This window comes from Chelonoidis abingdonii, chromosome 3 (genome assembly GCF_003597395.2).
Source record: "Chelonoidis abingdonii isolate Lonesome George chromosome 3, CheloAbing_2.0, whole genome shotgun sequence".
Classification (NCBI taxonomy): Eukaryota; Metazoa; Chordata; order Testudines; family Testudinidae; genus Chelonoidis; species Chelonoidis abingdonii.
In genome coordinates this window covers 138,278,690-138,300,992 of record NC_133771.1, presented here as the reverse complement: position 1 = coordinate 138,300,992, position 22,303 = coordinate 138,278,690, and the positions used below count along the sequence as shown (strand labels likewise).

The 22,303-nt window shown below is 41.0% G+C and overlaps 1 protein-coding gene across 1 annotated transcript in view; it reads left to right on the top strand.

The window, feature by feature from the left end:
• The window catches only part of PCNX2 (pecanex 2), a 253,204-nt gene that overhangs the window by 172,543 nt on the left and 58,358 nt on the right, over positions 1-22,303 (top strand). The window contains exon 23 of the mRNA XM_075064158.1: positions 2,595-2,722. Within this exon, the coding sequence (XP_074920259.1) occupies positions 2,595-2,722 (128 nt within the window). The remainder of the gene's footprint in view (positions 1-2,594; positions 2,723-22,303) is intronic.

Sequence of the window (22,303 nt, the reverse complement as noted above, 5' to 3'; positions counted from 1 at the left end):
AAAAGATGGAATCCACCCAAAGCCCAACATATCATGGGCTGTAGTGGAATATCTCAGCAGTCACTATTCCAGCCTTCAATATATGCACAGAGATGGAAACCTATTTATAATAACTGCTCCATGACCACTCTGTAAGATTTCACAACTACTGGTTCTGGCAAAACTTGGATCCAGTTGCCCTCTCCCTTAGCCAGTTTTAGTCTTCTCTTCCATACTGCCCTAAAAGAAGTCCATGCAGGTTTTTGTGGGAGTTTGTGGAAGCCTCTGGTATCTGCTTTGTCATTCTTTGCCCCATGTGGGCGTATTATGGAAGTTCCATAGCATGGAGGGTCTTGTGTGTGCCTTCTGCCAAGGGATGAATTCTGCTCATACAGCGGTCATAAAGAAGATGGTGCACAGAGAAAATTAACTGAAACATAATATGGGAAAGTAAGCTTTTAAATTCATGGTAATAAAAATACTATAATACCATAGTACCATAATAATACTTGAACATTATCAGTGCATTGCTACCAAACATAAGCGAACCTAATAAAAATACGTTAGTTGCTATGAGTTAAAAGTATCTGTGATCACAGACAAAAATAATTACCCACACTACACATCAAAGTGAGGTAAGGAATATTTAGAAATGAACTTAATTAGAAAATTATTTATCATGTTCTATAAATATTCATGACACTTTACAATAGCTAAAGTATGTGTGACAAAACAAATTCCGTGCCCTGACATTTGGAAAATGTAGAGCATGTAGGATACAAATATTATAAGAAGATTCCAAAATTTAAAGAAAGAGGGCATGGTCCTATTACCTGCTCCTATGATCTGTCTATGTATGTTACAGTCTTAATTAAAACCGCTCTCCAAAAGTCAATGAGAATTGTCTTCCAAGTGAAATAATAATCATTATGCCATTTGGCTGGAAGAGAACCCAACAATTGTTATTGTTTGAGCTGTACATTTAATGTAAACTTTCCACAGTGAAATCCCCACAGTGAAATCATCATGTTGACTGTTTTTATATTAATTACTTTGAAGCAGTCTTTAGAAGACTGTGTCATTATCTGTGCTCCTTGTTTTCCTCCCATCTTTTCAGCTCCTCTGATCACTCAGCTTATTTGACACTTGCAAATAATTCTTTATCTTTCAGAACCAGTGTGGGTTACGATTCCAGTGTAATATGACGATTGAAGTTTGCTGACAAACTTTTGCCCTTCTGTATGTTCTCTCTGTTGGTTTTTGAACTTTTAGCCTCTTAGGGCAGCTCAGTTTGCAAACTCACTAATGCACTCAGACACCATTCCAGATCACTCTCTTTTAATAAGTTTAATGATCGCTGTTGTTAAATATTTGTTCGTAAATGCTGCATGTTGCTTCCAAAGCTTGGCTAATAGACTTCTAGTGGGAAAACTGCAATGTGACTATTTTTCAGTTTTAAAATAAAATATGCATTACAAATTGAGCTTTAGTTTTGCAAAGATTGCAGAATCTGTATACTGGACATTATTAGAATAGGCTGAATCAAAAGACTATTGCTCTTGAGTGATTGGACTTTAATTCTGGTTTCAGAGAGGCACCATTGGTGGTGTAATCCCAGTACTTTGATACTTGCCTAGCAGCTGTACAATGCTTTATAAAATATCTTTTTTTTTCCAAGTAAGGTGTAAAACGGGGTAATTGAGTCTGTCATGCCAACAGGCTACATGTAGTGTTGTCTCCAGAAAATCAAGGGCCTGGTGTAACTAAAATGAGAATTTGTTCCCAAGTCTTTTAAATCATGCTCCTGTTACATCTTTCTTTATGTATTTATCCACCTCTTCATTATGTTTCCTAGACTCGTTTTCAACACATCTAGAATGTATAATATAATAATCATTTTAAAGTAGTAAACCATGAATGCATGCATGCACCAGGATGTTTACCTGTGTTACTTCCCCTGCACTCTTCTTCCCACTTTGTGGACAATTCAATGAATATGATATGTAGAAGATTTTTACTAGGCAATCAGTATGTGATAATAAATATCTGATGAAACTTAGGATGAGTTCCACTTGCTGGAAAGCCTCATTTCAAATCAGCAGTTTTGATGATATAGTCATGCTCTTGGGGGAAAAAAACACAAGGTGAAATGATTGATCCATTGATACCAGTTGCAAAACTCCCATTGACTTCAGTGGGCTCAGGATTTCACCCAAAGTGATTAGGGGTAAGAGATTTCTGTGCCAGATCCTCTGGTCCACTAAGACTGTTGTATAAATGGCATTAAAGCAGCTGGAGAAGGCTGGTAGAGAACCTCCCCACCTCCACCCCCGGAACAGGGAAACTCTGGCAGAAATCTTACACAAGTGGCTCTGCTGCCAGCCATTCTACCCTGCAACTTGTTCACCTAAACGTGTGGCCTTCATTATTAGAACTATTTAAGTTTGAACAGCTTCAGTCCTCATCTTAATAATTAGTCCCATTGTGTATGACTTCAGAGCTTCTCGCCCACCTTGGAAAAAATAATAAAAATAGAATAGCTTAGGAGCTGTCTGAAGAACTGTTTAAAAGTGTGATGAAATCATTCATGTTACCTTAACTTGAACTTTTCAGACTCTGCCATGCTTTTCTTTCAAACTCTGGCCACTTCGATCTTTTCTACTCCACTGAGTCCGTTTCTTGGTAGTGTCATTTTTATCACATCGTATGCCAGACCAGTCAAGTTCTGGGAGAAAAACTACAAGTAAGACAATTAAAGTTTTGTACACCTGTTATTTGGAATGTTTTTTCCTTTTCTGCTGTTTTTGTTTTCTAAAAGCTAATTCTACATGTTGCTCTAGGGCATGAGAATAACCTTTTTCTTAAGGTCTTGGTCCTACTGTATTAATATTTTGTACTTAGTTATTTATTAAAATGTAGTTAAATAATTATCAGGATCTTACATATGATATGTCATATCACATTTACTGTACAGACAGACAGCAACAAAGCTATAGAAATCATAAGTGTCCTTTATCATTTTAGTAGCTAGTGTTAGCAAATTTTTACCAGTTTCTAGATGGTGGGGCGCTCTCAGCACTAAATGTGAATGGGCAAACCGATGAGTCTGATGCAATGATTTTAACAGGTAATATTTCATAGATATTGAGATCATGTTTGGTTATTTTTGACTGTAATTTTCTGTCTTCTAGCTGGACCAGAAAATGAACTTAAGAACATAGAAATTATTTAATAATGATTCTGCACATTTTATTTTAGTGCCTTTTATCCAGTAGGATCTCAAAGCAGTTTACAGACTATATATAGTTTTCTTCATCCACCTTTTATATGCAGCCTGCTTTGGAGTAAAATATTGCAGCTGTTGAACAGCAGACAGAAACTCAGAGTAGTTTAGGACAGGCAGTGAAGAATGTAAGCCAAAATAGGAGCTGGCCAGACCAACAAGGAGTGAAGCACACTTTGTGTGTCTGCTGCACATACATGGCCTCACATCAGCATGATATCTGAGCACCTCCCAAGTATTTAAATATAGAAATAACTATCTCTTTTTCTTCCTTTCCAGCCTGTAGGAGAAGTAGTGTGATTAGTTTGTAGATTTTTCTATTCGGTTGGTTTTGGTTTATGTGAGTGAATGGATGGGTGTGAATGCATGGGCATGAAGAAATAAATAAACAAAGAATATTATCAAGTCAAAGAGGGTTTGTATTTATTTCTAAAAATTATTAGTTTTTTTTGTTATCTTTTGTGGAGGGTAGGGGGGATTTCATAATCTGGGTCCAGCTCTTGTGAAAGTTCTGTCTTCTGCTCTCACAAGCATCCCTTAGTTTAATTGCTCTAGAATCTAGTGGAATGTAGCTTTTGTGTGAGGTCATAGAAGTGGAAGGAGAGAGAACCTCTCAGGTTGCTAGAGTGCAAGTGCATGGAGTGGAAAACTGAGGCGATCTGTTCATGGGGTCCTGTGTTGCTAAACGAAGGACTGCTGTATTTTATGTCAGCTGGAATTTTTTGAAGGCATGTGGCTTCTTTCCTAGATATGAGTTACAGAATCAAACATGGCAGTCATGAATGCATGGGGCACATCGTTCCAGTCCTAACGGTCAGAGATCTGGATATCTTCAGGTTATTTCTAGGTGGAAGTGGGCGATTTTGGTTTGGTTTAGTTTGATATTTTTTTTCATCAAAAGGAATTAAGGCTAAAATGTTTAAACTTGGATGTCTGATGTTAGGCACCTAAATCCATGTTTGAAAGAGACTGAGCACCTACCAGCTCCCCTTAAAATCAATGGGAGCTGCAGCTGCTCATCATCTCTGAAGATCAAACCACTTATTCAGGCACCCAACATTTGGCTCCCCAATTTGAAACTCTTGGGGTAGACCTTTTAATATTTAATTCCAGTGCCCTTTCTCTCCTATTCAAAATAAATACATTCTAGTTTTGAAGATACACACAAACTTTAGGTTCTTTATGAAAACTGGGAAGTGGAGGAGGGAAGATTGGCTTTGAGCAACATTAACATCTGTCATTAAATTTTCAGTCTAACCCCTTGATAATTTTACTGACTGCTTGCCTAGTGCTTTCTTTCTCATGTATTTAAAACACTTGTTTCTGTTTGTCATTAATCTCTGTTTTCATCTTAGTTATTACTTTTGCCTCCCTAGTTCATTTTCCCCCTTACTCCTTGTGTTTATGTTTTGCATAGCCTTGTTCAGTGACATTTTATATTCCCAAGCAAATGGGTCTGTCTTCCTAAGTAATTTTCAGGTCTATGCTACCACTCTTGCTTGCATTGAGTAGTACCTTACTCCATAAGTATTGGGAGTACTCATGAACTAAAGCAATACTCTTTATGAAGAAGCAAGGCAGAATTAGACCCTTAATGGTCTTCACTCATCCAGAAGTCATTTTTACTCATTACACAAATGGCACACATATGGCAGTACATATTTTCTTTTAAGCATCCTGCATTTTTTTTAGTGCCCTCTGTAGTTCTTTCTTTGCTTACTAATTCACCCCACATGTAGCATATACTAATGCTATGTACTCAAAGGGTCAGATCCTTAGCTGGTGTGTATTCCCATAGTTCCACTGAAGTTAATGGAACTGTGAGAGTTTATGCCTGCTGGAATCCATCCCTACCTTTCTCAAAGTTTGTCATTCAGAATTTTTTAAACATTTTGTCTTTCTTCTTAAAGTTGTTCATGTTTTGAAGACCATATTCTTTTGCCAAATTTGCTCTTTGTTATGCACAAGAAAATGTGGTATGGTTTCTTGCTTCCTTTTCACCTTTTTTTAAAAGGGACGTGAAAAAGCAGTCTTGCAGAAGATTCTGATAGCCAGCCAAGTGAAATAAACATTTGCCCGAACATGTGGTAGCCTGCAAAACTTGTATATAATCACCTTACATGCATCTATATTCATTTTGTCATTAGCACTTCTGGCTCTGATTCCACTTTTCTTCACTTTCATGTCAATCTTTTATTGTTTTCATGAATAGTAGAGCTTTCTAAGCAGAGTGAGAGTTTGAATTTAGAAGTTTCTGAGGGCCTTAAAGAAACACTGTCAGATAAAAATTGGGCACAATATTATATTTAAAGTAGAACAATATACAATATTGGGATGAGGATAATCAGAAAGTGTCAAACCAACACTGCTTTAGAGTCTGATCCTGCAAAACATTACTTAATGAGCAGTCCTTCCTCACAAACTGTCCTATTGAAGTCAGTGAGACTAATCTACATTCTTAAGCTCCTTGGCAGGAAAATATCTATTGTAGTAGTTACTAAGGATTGCTCCATGAAAGGGTCTGCTTAATGCAGAGAAAGTTTAAAAAATCAAAAGGATTGCATTTTGATGCATTAAGGGATAGAAAATCTTATGAAGATGATAGAACAAAAGACCCAGGAAGTTGAATTGGACTGGAACATTGTTCTAGCACCTCCCAAATCCTTCTTAGGGTGTGCAGAAGAATGCAGACTATCATAGAATCATTGAATCATAGAAGATAAGCATTGGAAGAGACCTCAGGAGGTCATCTAGTCCAATCCCCTGCTTAAAGCAGGACCAACATCAACTAAATCATCCCAGCCAAGGCTTTGACAAGCCGGGCCTTAAAAACCTCTGAGGACAGAGATTCCACCACCTCCCTAGGTAACCCATTCCAGTGCTTCACCACCCTCCTAGTGAAATAGTGTTTCCTAATATCCAACCTAAACCTCCCCCACTACAACTAGAGACCATTGCTCCTTGTTCTGTCATCTGCCACCACTGAAAACAGACTAGTGCCATCCTCTTTGAAACCCTCCTCCCTCTTCAGGTAATTGAAGGCTTCTATCAAATCCCCCTTCACTCTCTCTTTCTGCCTGACTAAGATAGGTTTCAGCCTGTCTCATAAGTCATGTGCCCGAGCCCCCTAATCATTTTCGTCCCTCCGCTGGACTCTCTCCAATTTGTCCACATCCTTTCTGTAGTGGGAGGGGACCCAAATGGATGCAATACTCAGATGTGGCCTCACCAATGCTGATAGAGGGGAATAATCACTTCTTCGATCTGCTGGCAATGCTCCTATGAATACAGCCCAATATGCCATTGGTCTTCTTGGCAACAAGGGCACACGGCTGACTCATATCCAGCTTCTCATCCACTGTAATCCCCAGGTCCTTTTCTGCAAAACTGCTGCTTAGCCAGTCAGTCCCCAGCCTGTAGCAGTGCATGGGATTCTTCCTTCCTAAATGCCAGACTCTGCACCTGTCCTTGTTGAATCTCATCAGATTTTTTTTGGCCAAGTCCTCCAATTTGTCTAGGCCAAGTTTACATACATTGATAGCTAATATTTGTTAACAGGTAAATGGGTAGATACAGAAGCAGATGTTGCAGGAATTGGCATTTCATAACTAGATATGGAGTTTGTTGAGGAAGAACTATTTTGTCCAGTAGTTTTTGTAAGGGAGAGCCATAGGTGCATATGTGTAAAGCTTTGAGTACTGTTGTTATGTTGATGATGCATTAGGATGGGTGGAAGGGAGATGATGACAGAGAACTGATGACCAGGGCGGAGAGAGTCTCGAGGCCACCAGTCTGGGTAGCAAGCAACTTCTCCAACTCTGCAGTGGAGTGCAGTTTGGCTATATCTTTTCCCTATTCCTTTGGATATATGCAGTAGCTTCTTTATACCATGTCCTGCATTTCCACTGTGTCTTCTAATCTTTCCATTTCTGCTTAGACAGGAAAAATTTAATCCCTCAAGTATGTACTTTGGCAACTGACCCTCCTACCTCTTTGGGCAGCAGAGTAGGGAGCTGGCAGTGCGAGACACCGAATTAGGCCAAGTATTTGTTTTTTAAATTGGGATGGAGGAATATAACCGGGTAAAGAAGCTGTACCAGTAAGCAAAACTTCCTTGGGGCAGGGACTAGGCATTGCTTTTGCATGCCCTCGCGGATCTGCACAGCACTTACCACATTGTGTGTACTACAGGAACAGAATATGATAGTTGCTTATAATAAAAATGTGTGCTCACTATAGAGTGGCCAGATGTCCCAATTTTATAGGGAGAGTCCCAATTTTGGGGGCTTTTTCTTATATAGGAACCTATTATCCCCCACCCCCGTCCCGATTTTTCACACTTGCTGTCTGGTCACCCTAGCTGACTATATACAATATCTAATAATCACTCCAGTCCATCATAGAGATCAATTAGTTTTAAAAAAAAAAAAAACCTTCAAAGAAGTAAACAATGAAAAAAAATAGGAGAATGATGGGAAAGGGCAAATTACCACGCCACTATTTTGTTTACAACTTTGCAAATGTGTAGACAGCACTGCATTTGGTGGGGGATACACAAAAGCACAAAGTTGTCTCACTACTTGATCGTTAGTTGCCCCAAAAGTCAGCGTCAAACTCTGAGAAATTTTTGCTTTCTCTTTTAAAAAAGAAAAAGAAAAAGAAAAAAGGCTTGATACAAAACCCAGCTCTGTCCTGTCCCTAGCATGTGTTCCACTCCCAGTTTAAAGAGTCCTGTTTTACTCTTTATTTTCACAGCTGTTCAGATGATTAGACCATAAATGTCAGAGGGAGTGAAAAGGAAATAGCAATAAATCTCATTTAATATATAGCACTTTAAAGCTTCAACTATCTCTTCCAAAACTACCCTTTCATTCCATTTTTTCTTGTTTTAAAACATACTTTGTCATGCTGGATCTCTAAAGTCCCCCTTCTCTCTTCCATGTCTCTTATTTTATATCTTGGATATAGGAATGGACAGAATAATGCAGTAAGTTTACTTCTCTTCCCCACTGAGTCTAATTGCTTGACCGCTTAGAGCAGCCTGGTAAAAGTGTTTGCTGCTACAACTCTGATGCATTCCAGCAAGCAAACTGCCACCAGGAATTTTGAGATTTCACTTACAAGCCTCTCTCTCCCCTTCCTTCCTGTTTCTATTCTTTCTCAGTCATCTGTCTCAGTTTCTATTTTGGGTATGGTACAACTTACATTTGCTTTGGGGGACTCCAGTGAATTGGTGTGTGGTGTAACTAAATTAGTTAAGTGTCTCTAAAGAGGTTATGATTGAATTGCTGGTTATCTTAGAACTGTATTTCCAGCCTCCTTGCTGTACTGAGAATCTTGTAACAAGACGTCTTTTTCTCCAGCTTTTCAAGTGTATCACAGTATTTATTGTTCCAGTCACCATGGTCTGAAAATAGCCACCTTGAAATGTTAAGTATAAGAGGGGTAGCCATGTTAGTTTGGATCTGTAAAGGAAACAAAGAGTCCTGTGGCACCTGATAGACTAACAGATGTTTTGAAGCATGAGCTTTCATGAGTGAATACCCACTTCGTCAGATGCATGTAGTGGAAATTTCCAGGGGCAGGTGTATATATATATGCAAGCAAGAAGCAGGCTAGAGAGAATGAGATTAGTTCAATCAGGGAGGATGAGACCCTCTTCTAGCAGCTGAGGTGTGAAAACTAAGGGAAGAGAAACTGCTTTTGTAGCTGGCAAGCCATTCACAGTCTTTGTTTAATCCTGAGCTGATGGTGTCAAATTTGCAGATGAACTGAAGCTCAGCAGTATCTCTTTGAAGTCTGGTCCTGAAGTTTTTTTGCTTCAGGATGGCTACCTTAAGAACTGCTATTGTATGGCCAGGGAGGCTGAAGTGTTATCCTACAGGTTTTTGTATATTGCCATTCCTAATATCTAGATTGTGTCCATTTATCCTTTTCCGTAGAGACTGGTCCAGTTTGGGCTGATTGTACATAGCAGAGGGGCATGATGGCATATCGATGCGTATTTACATTGGTGGGACGTGCAGGTTGGCCATGAACACAGTGATGGTGTGGTTGGATCGGTTAGGTCTGTGAGGTGTCCGCTGGTGAGATATGTGGCGCAGAGTTTGACATCAAGTTTTGTTGCATGGATTGGCGTTCCTGAGTCAGAGTTACTAATGCACGTTACTGGTAAAATAGCTTCATGGTTGGCTTGTCTGTGGCGAGGGATGGGCCCTGCCACCCAAGGCCTGTGAAAGTGTGGGATCAATTGTCCGGAAGGTTGTAGATCTGATGATGTGTTGGATGGGTTTTAGCTGGGACTGTTTGGGTGAAAAAATGGGCCCTTTTGGGGGAGTTTTCCTGTTTTTGGTTTATTTTTGGTTTGTCTTGCAAGTAGAGGCTTGTGGTATCACGTCTGGCTCTGCTGAATCTGTTTCCTTATTTCCTTGTGTGGGTATTTGTAGTTTTGAAATGCCTGTGGAGATTTTGTAGGTGTTGGTCCTGTCTGAGGGCTTGGAGCAGATGCATTTGCCAGTGCTTGCTGTAGAAATGGATCGTGTGGTGTGCGCGCGTGATTGGAAGCTGGAGGCATGAAGGTGGCATAGCATCAGTGGTTTTCATATAGGTGGTGTTTATGTGACCATCACTTACTTGCACGTGTGTTCTAGGAATGGACCTCCGTGTAGATTGGTCCAGGCTTGAGGTGATCGGTTGGGTGGAAGCTGTTGAAATCATGGTGGAATTTTTTCCAGAAGTCTCCTTTCATGGGTCAAGATGATGAAGATTCCATCAATGTAACGTAGGTAAGAGGAAGGGCGTGAGTGGATGACAGCTGAGGAAGCATTGTTCCAGGTCAGCCATAAAAATATTGACATATTGTGGGGCCATGTGGTGCCCATAGTGGTGCCACTGGATCTGGAATTATATATTGTTCTCAAATTGAAATAGTTATGTGTTAGGGATAAAGGCCACAGAGCTCGCTAACCGTTGTGCTGTGGCGTCATAGGGATACTGTCTGACAGCTTGTATTCCCATCTGTGTGGGGATGTTTGTGGTAGAGAGGCCTCTACATCCATGGTGGCTAGGATGGTGTTTTCTGGAAGTCACCAATGCCATTGTAGTTTCCTCAGGAAATCAGTGGTGTCCGGGATAGCTGGGAGTGCTGGTGGATAGTCTGAGTAGAGAGTCACTACCAGAGAGTCCTTCAGGTGAGAGTGCAATGCCGAAGACGATGGGGTCAGGATTCCGGTTTTGTGGATCTTGGGTAGTAGATCAGTAAATAACCCTGGTCGGGGTCTACAGGGTAATGTTGATTGTTCTGGTTAGTGTAGGAGTGTCTGAGTAATGGTGCAGTATTTAGATGTATTCCTAGTGGGATCTGAGGAAGTGGCCTAATAGAATGTGTATTGGAAGAGTTGTCTGGCAGCCTTACTTTGGTAGTCAAACCTGTTCATGATGACAACAGCACCTCCTTACAGCCTCTTGATGATATGTCAGGGTGGTTTCTGAGGCTGTGGATGAATTGTGTTGTGCACGACTTACGGTTATAGGCAAGCGATGTTGTTTCTCCACATCCACAATTTCTGCCTGTGCACGTTGGTGGAAGCATTCTATGTATAGGTCCAGACTGTCATTACGACCCTCAGGAGGAGTCCATGTGGAGTTCTTCTTCTTGTGCTGTTGGTGGGAGGGTAACTGTGTATCAGTGGGCTGTTCAGTGTTATCCTGAAAGTATTCTTTGAGTCGGAGACGGCGAAAGTAGGCTTCCAGATCGCCGCAGAACTGTATCATGTTTGTGGGAGTGGTTGGGCAGAAAGAGAGTCCCTGAGATAGGGCAGACTTTTCTGCTGGGCTGAGTGTGTGGTTGGATAGATTGACGATATTGCTGTGTGGGTTAGGGGTACTAAGGTTGTGGCCCTATGTGGCAGGTAGGAGTTTAGACAGCTTACAGTCCTTTTTTCTTTGTAGAGAGGTGAAGTGAGTAATGTAGATCTCCTGTCTTCTTTTAGTGAAGTCTGTTTATTTGTATGGAAGTTGGGTTATTTATGAAAGTCTCCAGGTTGGAGAGCTCTTTTTTGATGTTTTCCTGTTTGCTATATATAATGTTAATGTTCTTGGGAAAGGAGGGATAAGAAGCCCTGCATAACATATGTACTGAAGTCAACCTTTCCTTTTTTTAGTGGAGTACAGAGAAACTTCAGAGGAGAAGCATTTGCTAGTGTGGCCATAATTAGAACTTACCTATATCATGCATGCGCGGCAGGGGGAGCTAAAAAGTAAGATGTGCCCATTCAGCTCCTTCCCCATGTCTAAAATAATCATCCCTCCTCCTCCAAAAGCACATATCATGATACCTCATGGTTTCTCCTGCTTGTCAATAAGCCCGCCTACCTCTCCTCTCCCATTGTCATGGCCTCTGGACTGGGACAAACTCTCCTCCCCCTCCCACCTCTATAATTCTTGTTTGCAAGTTACACATGGCAAACTATTTATATTTTTCCTTTCACATATGTTTAAAATGCAAGATGATGTCAAAAAGTCTTCTATAGCTTTGTTCTTTAGTCTTCTGTATCTGACATTCCTCCTCTTGTTCTTAGACCCTGACAATAGTGAGGTTTACTCAGGAACAAGGGCGGCTCTAGACTTTTTGCTGCCCCAAGCATGGCAGGCAGGCTGCCTTCGGCGGCTTGCCAGCGGAGGGTCTGCTGGTCCCGGGTCTGCAGAGGGTCTGCTGATCCCGGGTCTGCAGAGGGTCTGCTGATCCCACGCCTGCAGGAGGTCCGCCGAAGCCACGAGACCAGCGGATCCTCCGCAGGCACGCCTACAGTAGGTCCGCTGAAGCCGCGGGACCAACGGACCCTCCGCAGGCATGCCGCCAAAGGCAACCTGCCTGCCGTCCTCGTGGCGACTGACAGAGTGCCCCCAGTGGCTTGCCACCTCAAGCACACGGCCTGGAGCCGCCCCTGCTCAGGAAATATCATAGCAGATACTGTCTAGTTCAGTAGTCTCTGACTGACATTGGTCTAGATACTTTAGAGAAAAGGCAAGAAACTCTGTTTGCAGTAATCTGCCCATAACCTTCATGAATTAGAGATTGCTTTATGTGCTCAAGCATATCCCTACTAAAGTTGTGTTATGTTCTGTCTAATATAACTGTGGGTGTTCCCATAACTCAGAGAAATTTTTTTATTCCTACTAGGCTTTTGGCCTCAAAGATCAATTGTGGAAGTGAGTTCCACAGTTAATTGCATTGAGTTAAAAAAAATTATTTTATTGGATTTACATTTGCTGCCTTGCAGTTTCATTGAATGTCCTCATGCTTGTATTATGAAAGAAGATAAATTGGAGCCCTTGATCTAGCTTCTTAATACTGTTCATTACAGTAGAACCTCAGAGTTATGAACACCTTGGGAATGGAGGTTGTTTGTAACTCTGAACAAAACATTATGGTTGTTCTTTCAAGAGTTTACAACTGAACATTGACTTAATACAGCTTTGAAATGTTACTATGAAGAAGAAAAATGCTGCTTTTAAGACCTCTTAATTTCAGTTAAACAATCAGAGAAACAGTTTCCCTTTATTTCTTTAGTAGTTACAGTACTGTATTTCTTTTATTTAGGTGGTGGTGGTGGTGGTTGTTATTTTGTCTCTGCTGCTGCTTGATTGTGTACTTCCAGTTCCAAATGAGATGTGTGGTTGACCAGTTAGTTCATATCTCTGAGGTTCTACTGTAGTTTGTATTTATTTTTCATGTACCTCTTGTTAAGCTCCACTCTAAAGAACTGGTAAACAGTCCCCATTTTTTCAGTCTCTCCTCATTCTGAAGCCTCTCTGGTGCTGCTCTGTTTCTGCAGTATCTGTATGAGTGTGGGTTGCTGGAAGCTGGCACATAATTCCAGGTCAGGCAGGGCATACCATGGAATAATATCATGACATTATAATAGTCTCAGTATTATTTCTTTTCCCACTCTCTGTACAACTAACATTTCTGTTTGCTTTTTGACTACCATGGTGCACTTATTAGAAGTTTACATTGAATTGGCTGCAGTGACCTTCAAATCTTTTTTTAAGTGGCTACAGTTAATTAACAGACAAATTATTCAAAAGCCTGTAAAAGAGAAAAGACTTTTTTTAAGAGAGAGGATTTATAAAATAAAACAAGTAGAGGTAAATGAACACATTAGTGGCAATTTGAATGTTCAGGGTCCAGCATTTAATACAGAGTGGTCACCTAGGCCTGTTCTAAAGCCTGCTGAAATCAATGCCAGTCTTTCCATTGGCTTCAAAAGGCATGGGATCAGATTGCCGGGGATGCAGCTATTGTACTCCGGAAACTCTAGATCTGATCTTAGTAGCCCTCTGTGTGTGGAACTCCTGCAAACTGCACACCCAGCTGGGAACATGCACAGCAAGCCAGCCTGAGCCAAGGGAGCATTAGCACATTCAAATCCTGCTGGTTGCTTGCATGATAACCCAGTGCCTGTTGGGAGCATCTGAAATTTTCATGCCAGTCTAGAAATGTGCCCCTCATATCTACTAAGGCAGGGACGCCATCACATTCCCAGTCTAGTCAGAGTGTGTGCACAACTGCTCGGCACCAGCAGGGAACAGCCACAAACTATAGTAGTGCAGCAGCCAAGATTGCATCACATCCGTTTGAAGATCGACCTTTCTAAGTCCCTTAAAATTGACATAATTAGTCAGATTCCTTTGAAATTTGGTGTGCCTCAGGAGGGTATAGGGTAGGATTAATGACCCAAATTTGGAGTAATTTGAGCCAGAGGTTCGAGAGATATAAGGCACCCCCAAAACAGTCATTTTTCATAAAAGTTTCTGGGTGGGTGTGTTATGCACAGAGCTAAAGATCGAACTATTGATGTGATGCTAGTGAAAAATGTCTGTTAAGTTTTACATCTGGCACCCACTAAGTCTTTGGTGGACCTAAACTGAGAACTATATTTTTTAAAATGTAGATTTTTACATGGTGCATGTGCCAAGTACAGAAAACTAGAGGGTTTCCATTCCCACCATTTTTATGCTTTTAAAGCTTGGCTCTTGTAAGGGCTCTAAAATCTGAGTGGTTACTTGGATTCCTTTGAAATTTGATGTGCCTCTTGGGGACATGGGATAGCATTAGTAATCCAAATTTGAAGTCATTTAAGGGGTTCCTGAGTTACAGAGTCTCCCAAAATGATTTCCTTTTGTTGCCTTGTACTATTAAATTGAGAGAGATTTATGACTGGATGAGTCACAGACCTCATTGAAATTGATGGCTGTGAACTCACCCTTCAATTATTATAACTAAGAATAAATTAATGGCAAGGCCCCACCTAACACAAAAGGAGTTTTAGATTGAGCGGCTGGAGGTGGCTGCAATTTGTGAGTCATGGATGGCATAGCTTGGGGGGAAAGTAATCAAAGTATTTTAGGGGGGAAAATGAGACATGTGAATGCTTCCTAGGAGGGGAAAAGTATTAGAGTGTGGAGGACTATGGGAATATGGGGAGAGGAGTTTGAGTCTGCAGCAAGAGGAGGGGGGTAATGCAGAAGCAGATAAGTGGGAATGGGTGGTAGAGCTAGGTAGAAAGTTTGGGACACAAGTGAGGGAAGTGTTGACACCTGCCAGTGTGCCCCAACCCTTTTCACCCACAGCCCTGCCAGTGCACCCCAATGCTGTCAGTGTATCCCAACTCTAGCGCATCCCCCAAAGTATTTGGGGGAATAATTAGACAAGTCAATGCTTCCTTGGAGGTGAAGATTAATTGGGAAGGTGTAGGAATGTGGGAGAATAGGGAAAGAGGGATTTGGAGCTACAGCAAGCCTAGAAAAATGGGGATGGATGGTAGGGGATGGGAAAGAATCTGGGGGTTTAGGTGAAGTAGGTGTGGGGGCTAGGAGGAGTGAAGGGGTGAGACTGTGGGAAAGTAATATGGTGCGGGAATGGTGGGGGACTGGGGGAGCATAGGGACAGGGGCACCGGTCAGCCACACATTTTCCCCTCTTGTGTGTGTGCCCAGATCTGGGAGGGGTCTTGCCCTTCTAGTTGGTTCTGAGACTCTCTATCTGCCCCCCTCATGTGAGCTGGGATATGGGGGTGTCTGAGCCCATCTCACTGTCCCCCATACATGGGCCAGAATCTGGGGGCCCCGTGTCTATCTGTAGTGACTTACACTCCCTTCTTCCCTCATGTAAGCCAGATTTTGGGAGGGTCTGAGGCCCCCTCCCTGCCACTCATGGGAAATCCCTGTCCTCTGCTTGGAGAGCTTACAATAGCCATAATCAGCACATGCACCAGGAAGAACATACTGCTGAGACTGGGGTGAGGAGCTGAAAACTAGTATGTTTTACACACATCAGAAACTCTCCAGCACTAGGGAGTAGGCAAGGCAACAGCCACTGACATGAATGGGGCAGTTTGCCCATCTCAGAGCTATTGTTTCCAGCTGTTTTCACTTCCATGGGGTATTCTCTTTCCTCTGACAACATCTAATTGAGATGAATGGACCACTTAACACCTGTCTTAGCTTGCAACTTTGAGCCTGAAACCCACTCTGAGCAGAAATCTGAGAATGAACTGTAAACATTTGGGAAAAATCTGTCTCTGTCAAGTGTGTTTTTTTTTATGTAGCTGCTTTTTTATTTTGAAGAAATCTAATATGAGTACAGCAGAATATTCAAAAGGTGCACCCACTCCTTGAATACTGTATCCAGTTCTGGTTGCCCCCTCTCAGGAATGAAATAGGCAAACTGGAAAGGGTTCAGAGAAGGGCAACAAAAAAATGATCAAAGGTAAAGAACAGCTTCCATACAAGGAGAGACTAAAAAGTTTAGAGTTGTTCACCTGAGAAAAGAGACAACTAAGGGGAATATGATAGAGATTCATAAAAATCGCTACAGTAGCATATGAACAACAAACCTAAGTGAGAACTGCAACTGCTTAAATGACCACTGACACCTTCCAACAAACATTTCTCTTTCTGTTTAAAAACACCTAGGAAATTTAAATGGCAAAAACCTTCATTAATGCAGAATTAAGTTTGCCTGATAATAGCTAGTACCCTACGAAAACCAGGAAATAGAGTTAAGGTTGCAGGGACGTTAACCTTAACTCTGCCCTCTTAGAGGAATGCTCCACAGGCCCATAACACAGATTCTCCTACTCTGCCTTTTTGCTGTAATGGACAGGTGCTACTTGCACTTACCCTATACTCAAACACTGAGCCTACAACTCCAAAAGAATACCCCATTTGTAAAATTTAACCACCAGTTCATACCCTTTTACAACCCCTTCACACTTGCACACAGAATATAGTACCTTAACCTATACTTTTTGCTACCCATCATTAAATCCACAGGTTGCTCTCATACCCCACCTCACTACTGATAATACCCATGGCAAGAAGACTCCATTGCTCTGCTGAGGACTCAGCCTACAGCAGTGGTGGGCAATCTGCGGCCCATCAGCATAATCCGCTGGCGGGCCACAAGACAGTTTGTTTACATTTGCATGGACACCCGCAGCTCCTAGTGGCTGTGGTTCGCTGTTCCTGGCCAATGGGAACTGCAGGAAGCATCAATCAGCGTGTCCCTGCAGCTCATGCTGCTTCCCAGAGTTCCTGTTGGCCAGGAACGGTGAACCCAGCCACTGGGAGCTGTGGGTGGCCGTGGAAATGTAAACAAATTGTCTTACGACCCACCAGTGGATTACTCTGATGGGCCACAGATTGCCCAACACTGACACAGTTCTGTACTGAAATGATGCAGACTGATAATAGGGTTGATGTAATATACTTAAATTTCTGTAAAGCCTTTGACTTAGTACTGCATGACATTTTGGTTAATTTTACATCATTCTTGTTTTTTAACATGGCACACATTAAATGGATCAAAAGCTGACTGACTGATCGCTCTCAAAATGTAAACAAGGACTCATCAAAAAGCAGATCTGTTTCTAATAGGGTCCTGCAGGCTTCAGTTCTTGCCTCTTACACTATTTAACTTTTATTAATGAGCTGGAAGAAATCATAAAATCATAAAATCATCACTAATAAAGGTTGCAGATGACAAAAATATCAGGAGAGTGATAAATAATGAAGAAGACGGGTCACTGATTCAGAGCAATCTGGATCGCTTGGTAAACAGGGCACAAGCAAACAATGTGTTTTTAATACGGCTAAATGTAAAGATATATGTCTAAGAACAAAGAATATAGGCCATATGTATACAATGGGAAGGGGGATTCTATCCTGGGAAGAGGTGACTGAAAATGACTTGAGTGTGGATAATCAACTGAACATGTGCTCCCAGTGTGATGAAGTGGCCAAAAGGACTGAGCACATCTTTGGATGCATAAACAGGGGAATCTTGAGAAGGAGTAGAGAGGTTATTTTAATCTGTATTTGGTACTGGTGTGACCGCTGCTGGAATATTGTGTCCAGTTCTAGTGTCCACAATTAGGAAAGATGTTGATAAATTAGAGAGGGTTCAGAGAAGAGCCCCAAAAATGATTGAAGGATTAGAAAACATGTCTTATAATGATATATTCGAGCTCAAGCTGTTTAGCTTAATAAAGAGAAGGTTAAGGGGTGACTTGATTACAGTCCATAAGTATCTACATCCAAATATTTAATAATGGGCTCTTCAGACTAGCAGAGAAAGCTGTATCGTGATCCAATGGCTGGAAGTTGAAGCTAGACAAATTCAGATGACAAATAAAGCATACATTTTAAACAGTGAGAGTAATTAACCAATGAAACAATATACTAAGGATCGTGGTGGATTCTGCATCACTGACCATATTTAAATCAATATTGGATGTTTTTCTAAAAGATATTTTTGGGGAAGTTCTCTGGCCTGTGCTATACATAAGGTCAGACTAGACAATCACGGTTCCCATCTGATTTTGGAATCTATGAATCTTTAAACCTCCAGGTATGTACATACTGCTTTCCTTTGATACCACAGATAGTGGGACTCAGACACAGATCTGTTCATAACACAAGCACAGCTCTAGCATGCCTATTGAACTAATCCCCATATCTCATAAGCATAGCTCTTCCAAGGTGCTCCAATTTATTCCTCCAACTTTCAGTACAGCTGCATCTAACACAGTGAAAGCCTCTGGAGTGCATGCAGATAATTGCCAGCTTCAGGGGGGCAGAGTTAAGGTTATGTGGGCATTTACCTTAACTGTGTATTCCCTGGTTTTCATATGTTTGAATTTTGCCGAACTCAACATTCTGGAAAGGCATGCGCTATCACTGGGCAACCTGAACTTTGCATTAATGAAGTTTTTTGTCATTTAATTTCCCATGCAGTCAGAGACTGCTTACAAACTTTACAAACTGCTAGTGCTGTTGGGGACTGTGCACATTAATCTAGCCCAAAAACGGAATAGCTGCAAAGTACCAGGGTTCCCCCGCTGCCTAATGTTTTCCATCTTAATTCAAGCACTGGGCAGGATGGAGCACTGTGATCATAATGTGGTAGTGACTCCTTGACTGACAGTGATACAAAGGCAGGGCCACTCGTGTATTTTTTTTTTTTTAAAGACAGAAAATGGTTTTCCTCCTTGATTACTTTTATTCCTTTACTTGTAACTGGAAAACATTGATGCTCCCATCAATTATGATCTTTGGTAAAAATCTGGAACAGTGGGTCTGTAAAAATATTTGGTAAGAAACACCCTCTCCGTAAGAGGCACATGTAGCAGTATGAAAGTATCAGTGTAGATATGGCAAAAAAAGTTAACAAAGAGTAAGAAATATCTTAGTTTGTGCTTCATAAGGTATGGAAAGGTCTGGTTGGGGGAGAATAGGAATATTTGCCAAGTGGATGAAACTGGTATAAAAATAAATGGCTTTGAAGCTTCTGAGAGTTTTTACAACCAATGGAGAGTACCAAAAAAAAAAAATCAAAGTTATATTTTAAATATTTGATAGTATCCCTTTAACTGGTAACATATTTTTTCTCAGATTTTGCCTATGGCAGCCAATAAAATAAATTAAGGCTAATTGAATAGGTACCATACGCGTGGAAATGAATTGGGAATGCATCCAAGATTCGGTGCTCAATACTTCCCTGCCGAGTTAGATGCATTCACAGCTCCAGTTCATTGAATCATTCTAAGATAGAGGAGGGTAAAGACAGAAGGGAGGCATCAAAGAAATAATACATGTGGGGGCCAGGCAAGAACCCAAACATGAAGACCAAAAATTCAAACAAGAAAAACAAATAAGAAAAGAGGGTAAACAAAAAGGAAAATTCTTGCCGTGAAAAGTCATCTGAGTGAGGAAAGAAGACCTGAAGAAGAGTCTGTGTGAGCTCAAAAACCTCACTCTCTCGCCAACAGAAATTGGTCCAATAAAATATATTAATTCACCCATTTTGTCTTTCTGGAGAAAGAAGACATAGATTCGTGATAAAGAACACAACACAAAATATGTCAAGAATAGAAAAGTCTCACTTTTCTCTTCTTTTTTGTTACTAAAAGAATTTAACAGTTATATAGACACAGTTTTGCAGACAGTTTTCCCAATGATCCTCTTAGCACTCATCCTTAAGAGGCAGCCAACAGCAGCTCTAATAGACAACCAAGATTTAACCTCAGTGGTAACAGTTTCTGAAGCTTGTCTTCGAATAAGACAGAGATTTTGCTGTGTACAGAAGTCTCTTTTTTAAAATGTTCTCCGGTCACCTAGCAAATGGGGTCAGAACAGTGCCTTTTGAAATGGAAAGGCTATCTTTTGATTACTTTTTTTTCCTTTTCTTGTAACTAGAAAATACTTAAGATCCCATCAATATGATCTTCAGTGGAAATTTGCTACTATATGTTGAAACAGTGGGTATGTATAAATGTTTGGAGAGAAACATTCTTGTGCTAGTGAGAGATATTTTTGAGAGAGGTTCTGAGAAGATACTACCTTAAATATGATGCAATCGGGATTATAACCATAGTATGTGACACTAGTTCAGGATTATGCATCATATAAAACATTAAAGTATAATGGAATATACAGAACTGGAGGACTAAAACCTATCTAGTATTTTTCTTGACCCTTTTGGAAAGCATATTCACAGAGAATAAATATAAGATTAATAAATTTACAAACATCACTTTTTACTTAAGATAATAGTGGTTGTAGAAAGTGTAAGACAAACAAAGAAGGGAAAATTGGAGGCTACTGTGGCTATAAGGACAAAGTTATGGTTATCTGAGTGCCTTAACTGTGTATTTTCTTATGTGTGAGCTGCGAGTGCTCAGCACCTTTGAAAATCAGGTCCCTTGTATTTAGGCTCTTGAATCCATACTTAGGCACCTGTGCACCCACATGTGAAACTCATGGTCTCTGTTATTGATACCCCCAAAATACCTCGAATTTACAAACTTTTGCATGGTAGGTTCTTGTTTGTATCAGGGCTCACTAATAGCTCATCTACAGGAGCATGAGTCTTGAGAAGAGGTGAAGGTTTTTAATATAGTTCAAATTAAACTATTTCACACTGCTTAAAAAACAGCCACGATTCTTATAACTGAAAAAAAAAAAAAAAAAAGATCCATAATGAATGATTAATGGTGTAAATAAGAAGCAGGCATTCTCATTTTCCTCCTCATCTCTCCAGCCTGGTTTACTGTAGTCAAATCTTATAGTTCAAATTTTATTTTAGTGGAAATCTTCAGCAATGTTGCCTTTTTCTCTAACTTTAGAAAGCCTCCTGGAGTAGCTTTCCTCCAATTATCTACTGTACAGATGGTGCTACTGCTACTGATGCGATAGCTTGAGAAGCAGAATGTTTGTTTACACGTTATTATATGGAGCACTGAGGCAATGTGGGTGTAATGGTAGGGAAAATAAGACTCAAATCGAGTAAAGAGAAGGGAGAATATATCTTTCTTTGTTACAGTGGGTGTTTCAGTCTAGAGCATTGTGTGCATACAGATGGTCAGAAAACCTGGGGATGCTTATACATAAAGGGGCTTTCAGAATGCGTTGCTGTAATTGCTATGTAATCATTCTGCATCTTACATTAAATTGCTTTAAAACGACAGGGGCATACTCACGCTTCCAATGAATCCCATCACCTCTGCCTCCTGGCATCTTCTACATCTTCACTGGTGCCTGCTTATTCTGCCATTGGAGAACTCTCATTTTCCTCCCCATCTCTCCAGCCTGATCTACTTTTTTCTTTTACTGTAAACTTCCCCTTCATAATGCCAGGAGCATAATGCTTCCATATGGGAAATGTAGGGTTTCAGACACCCAGTGCAGCTGCATTATAGTGCTGTTTCTCTCGTGGCTACTTATTAGGCTTCTTGGCCGTGTGTATTAAAGCAAAATGGGGCCCAGATCCACCAAAAATTTGGGCTTCCTCAAGAGAGACTTTCCCACCCACATACCCAGTGGGCTTTTGCCTTTGTACCTCTTCTTCCAAAGTGAAGAGCCTCTTTTACTTTGAGCATTACATCCTAAGGATCCAAAGGCTCTTCCTTAATCTGCTTCTCGGGGTGAAATCCAGCAGCAGCAGCAAGGCTGAAAGAGCAGATGCGACTTCATTTTCTCCAGCTTCTGGAAAGAAGCACAGGAAGCAGCTTTCCATAAAGCTGACTGATTCCTCACTATGAAGCATATCTCACACATACTATCTGTGACTTTCCGCCTGTGTTATCCGGACCAGTGATTTGTTGCTAGGTCACTCCAATCCTTGACTCTGGGAGCCAGCCTTATCCAGCTCTGCTGTGAGAACCCCTGCTTCCGGGTTGTTCACACACAGCCTCTGGCATGTAAGCTGCTCTCAGCTATGTGAGTGAGCACTTTTGGCCAGCCGCTGCTTAAATTGTACAACCAAATGACACTAGCTAATATCTCCGGTCCCAGACACAACCCTAGGAAACAAATCTCAGTGCTTGCAGTGTCCAGTTCGAGTGCCGCTATTTGTACACTGCAGCCTTATATGACTTTTGTTCAATTACGCACAGTGGAAATTGTATATATGATGATACGAGGTGGTTATCCCAATAGAGAGTCTCTGACACACATCAAACCAAACGCACTGCTCAGG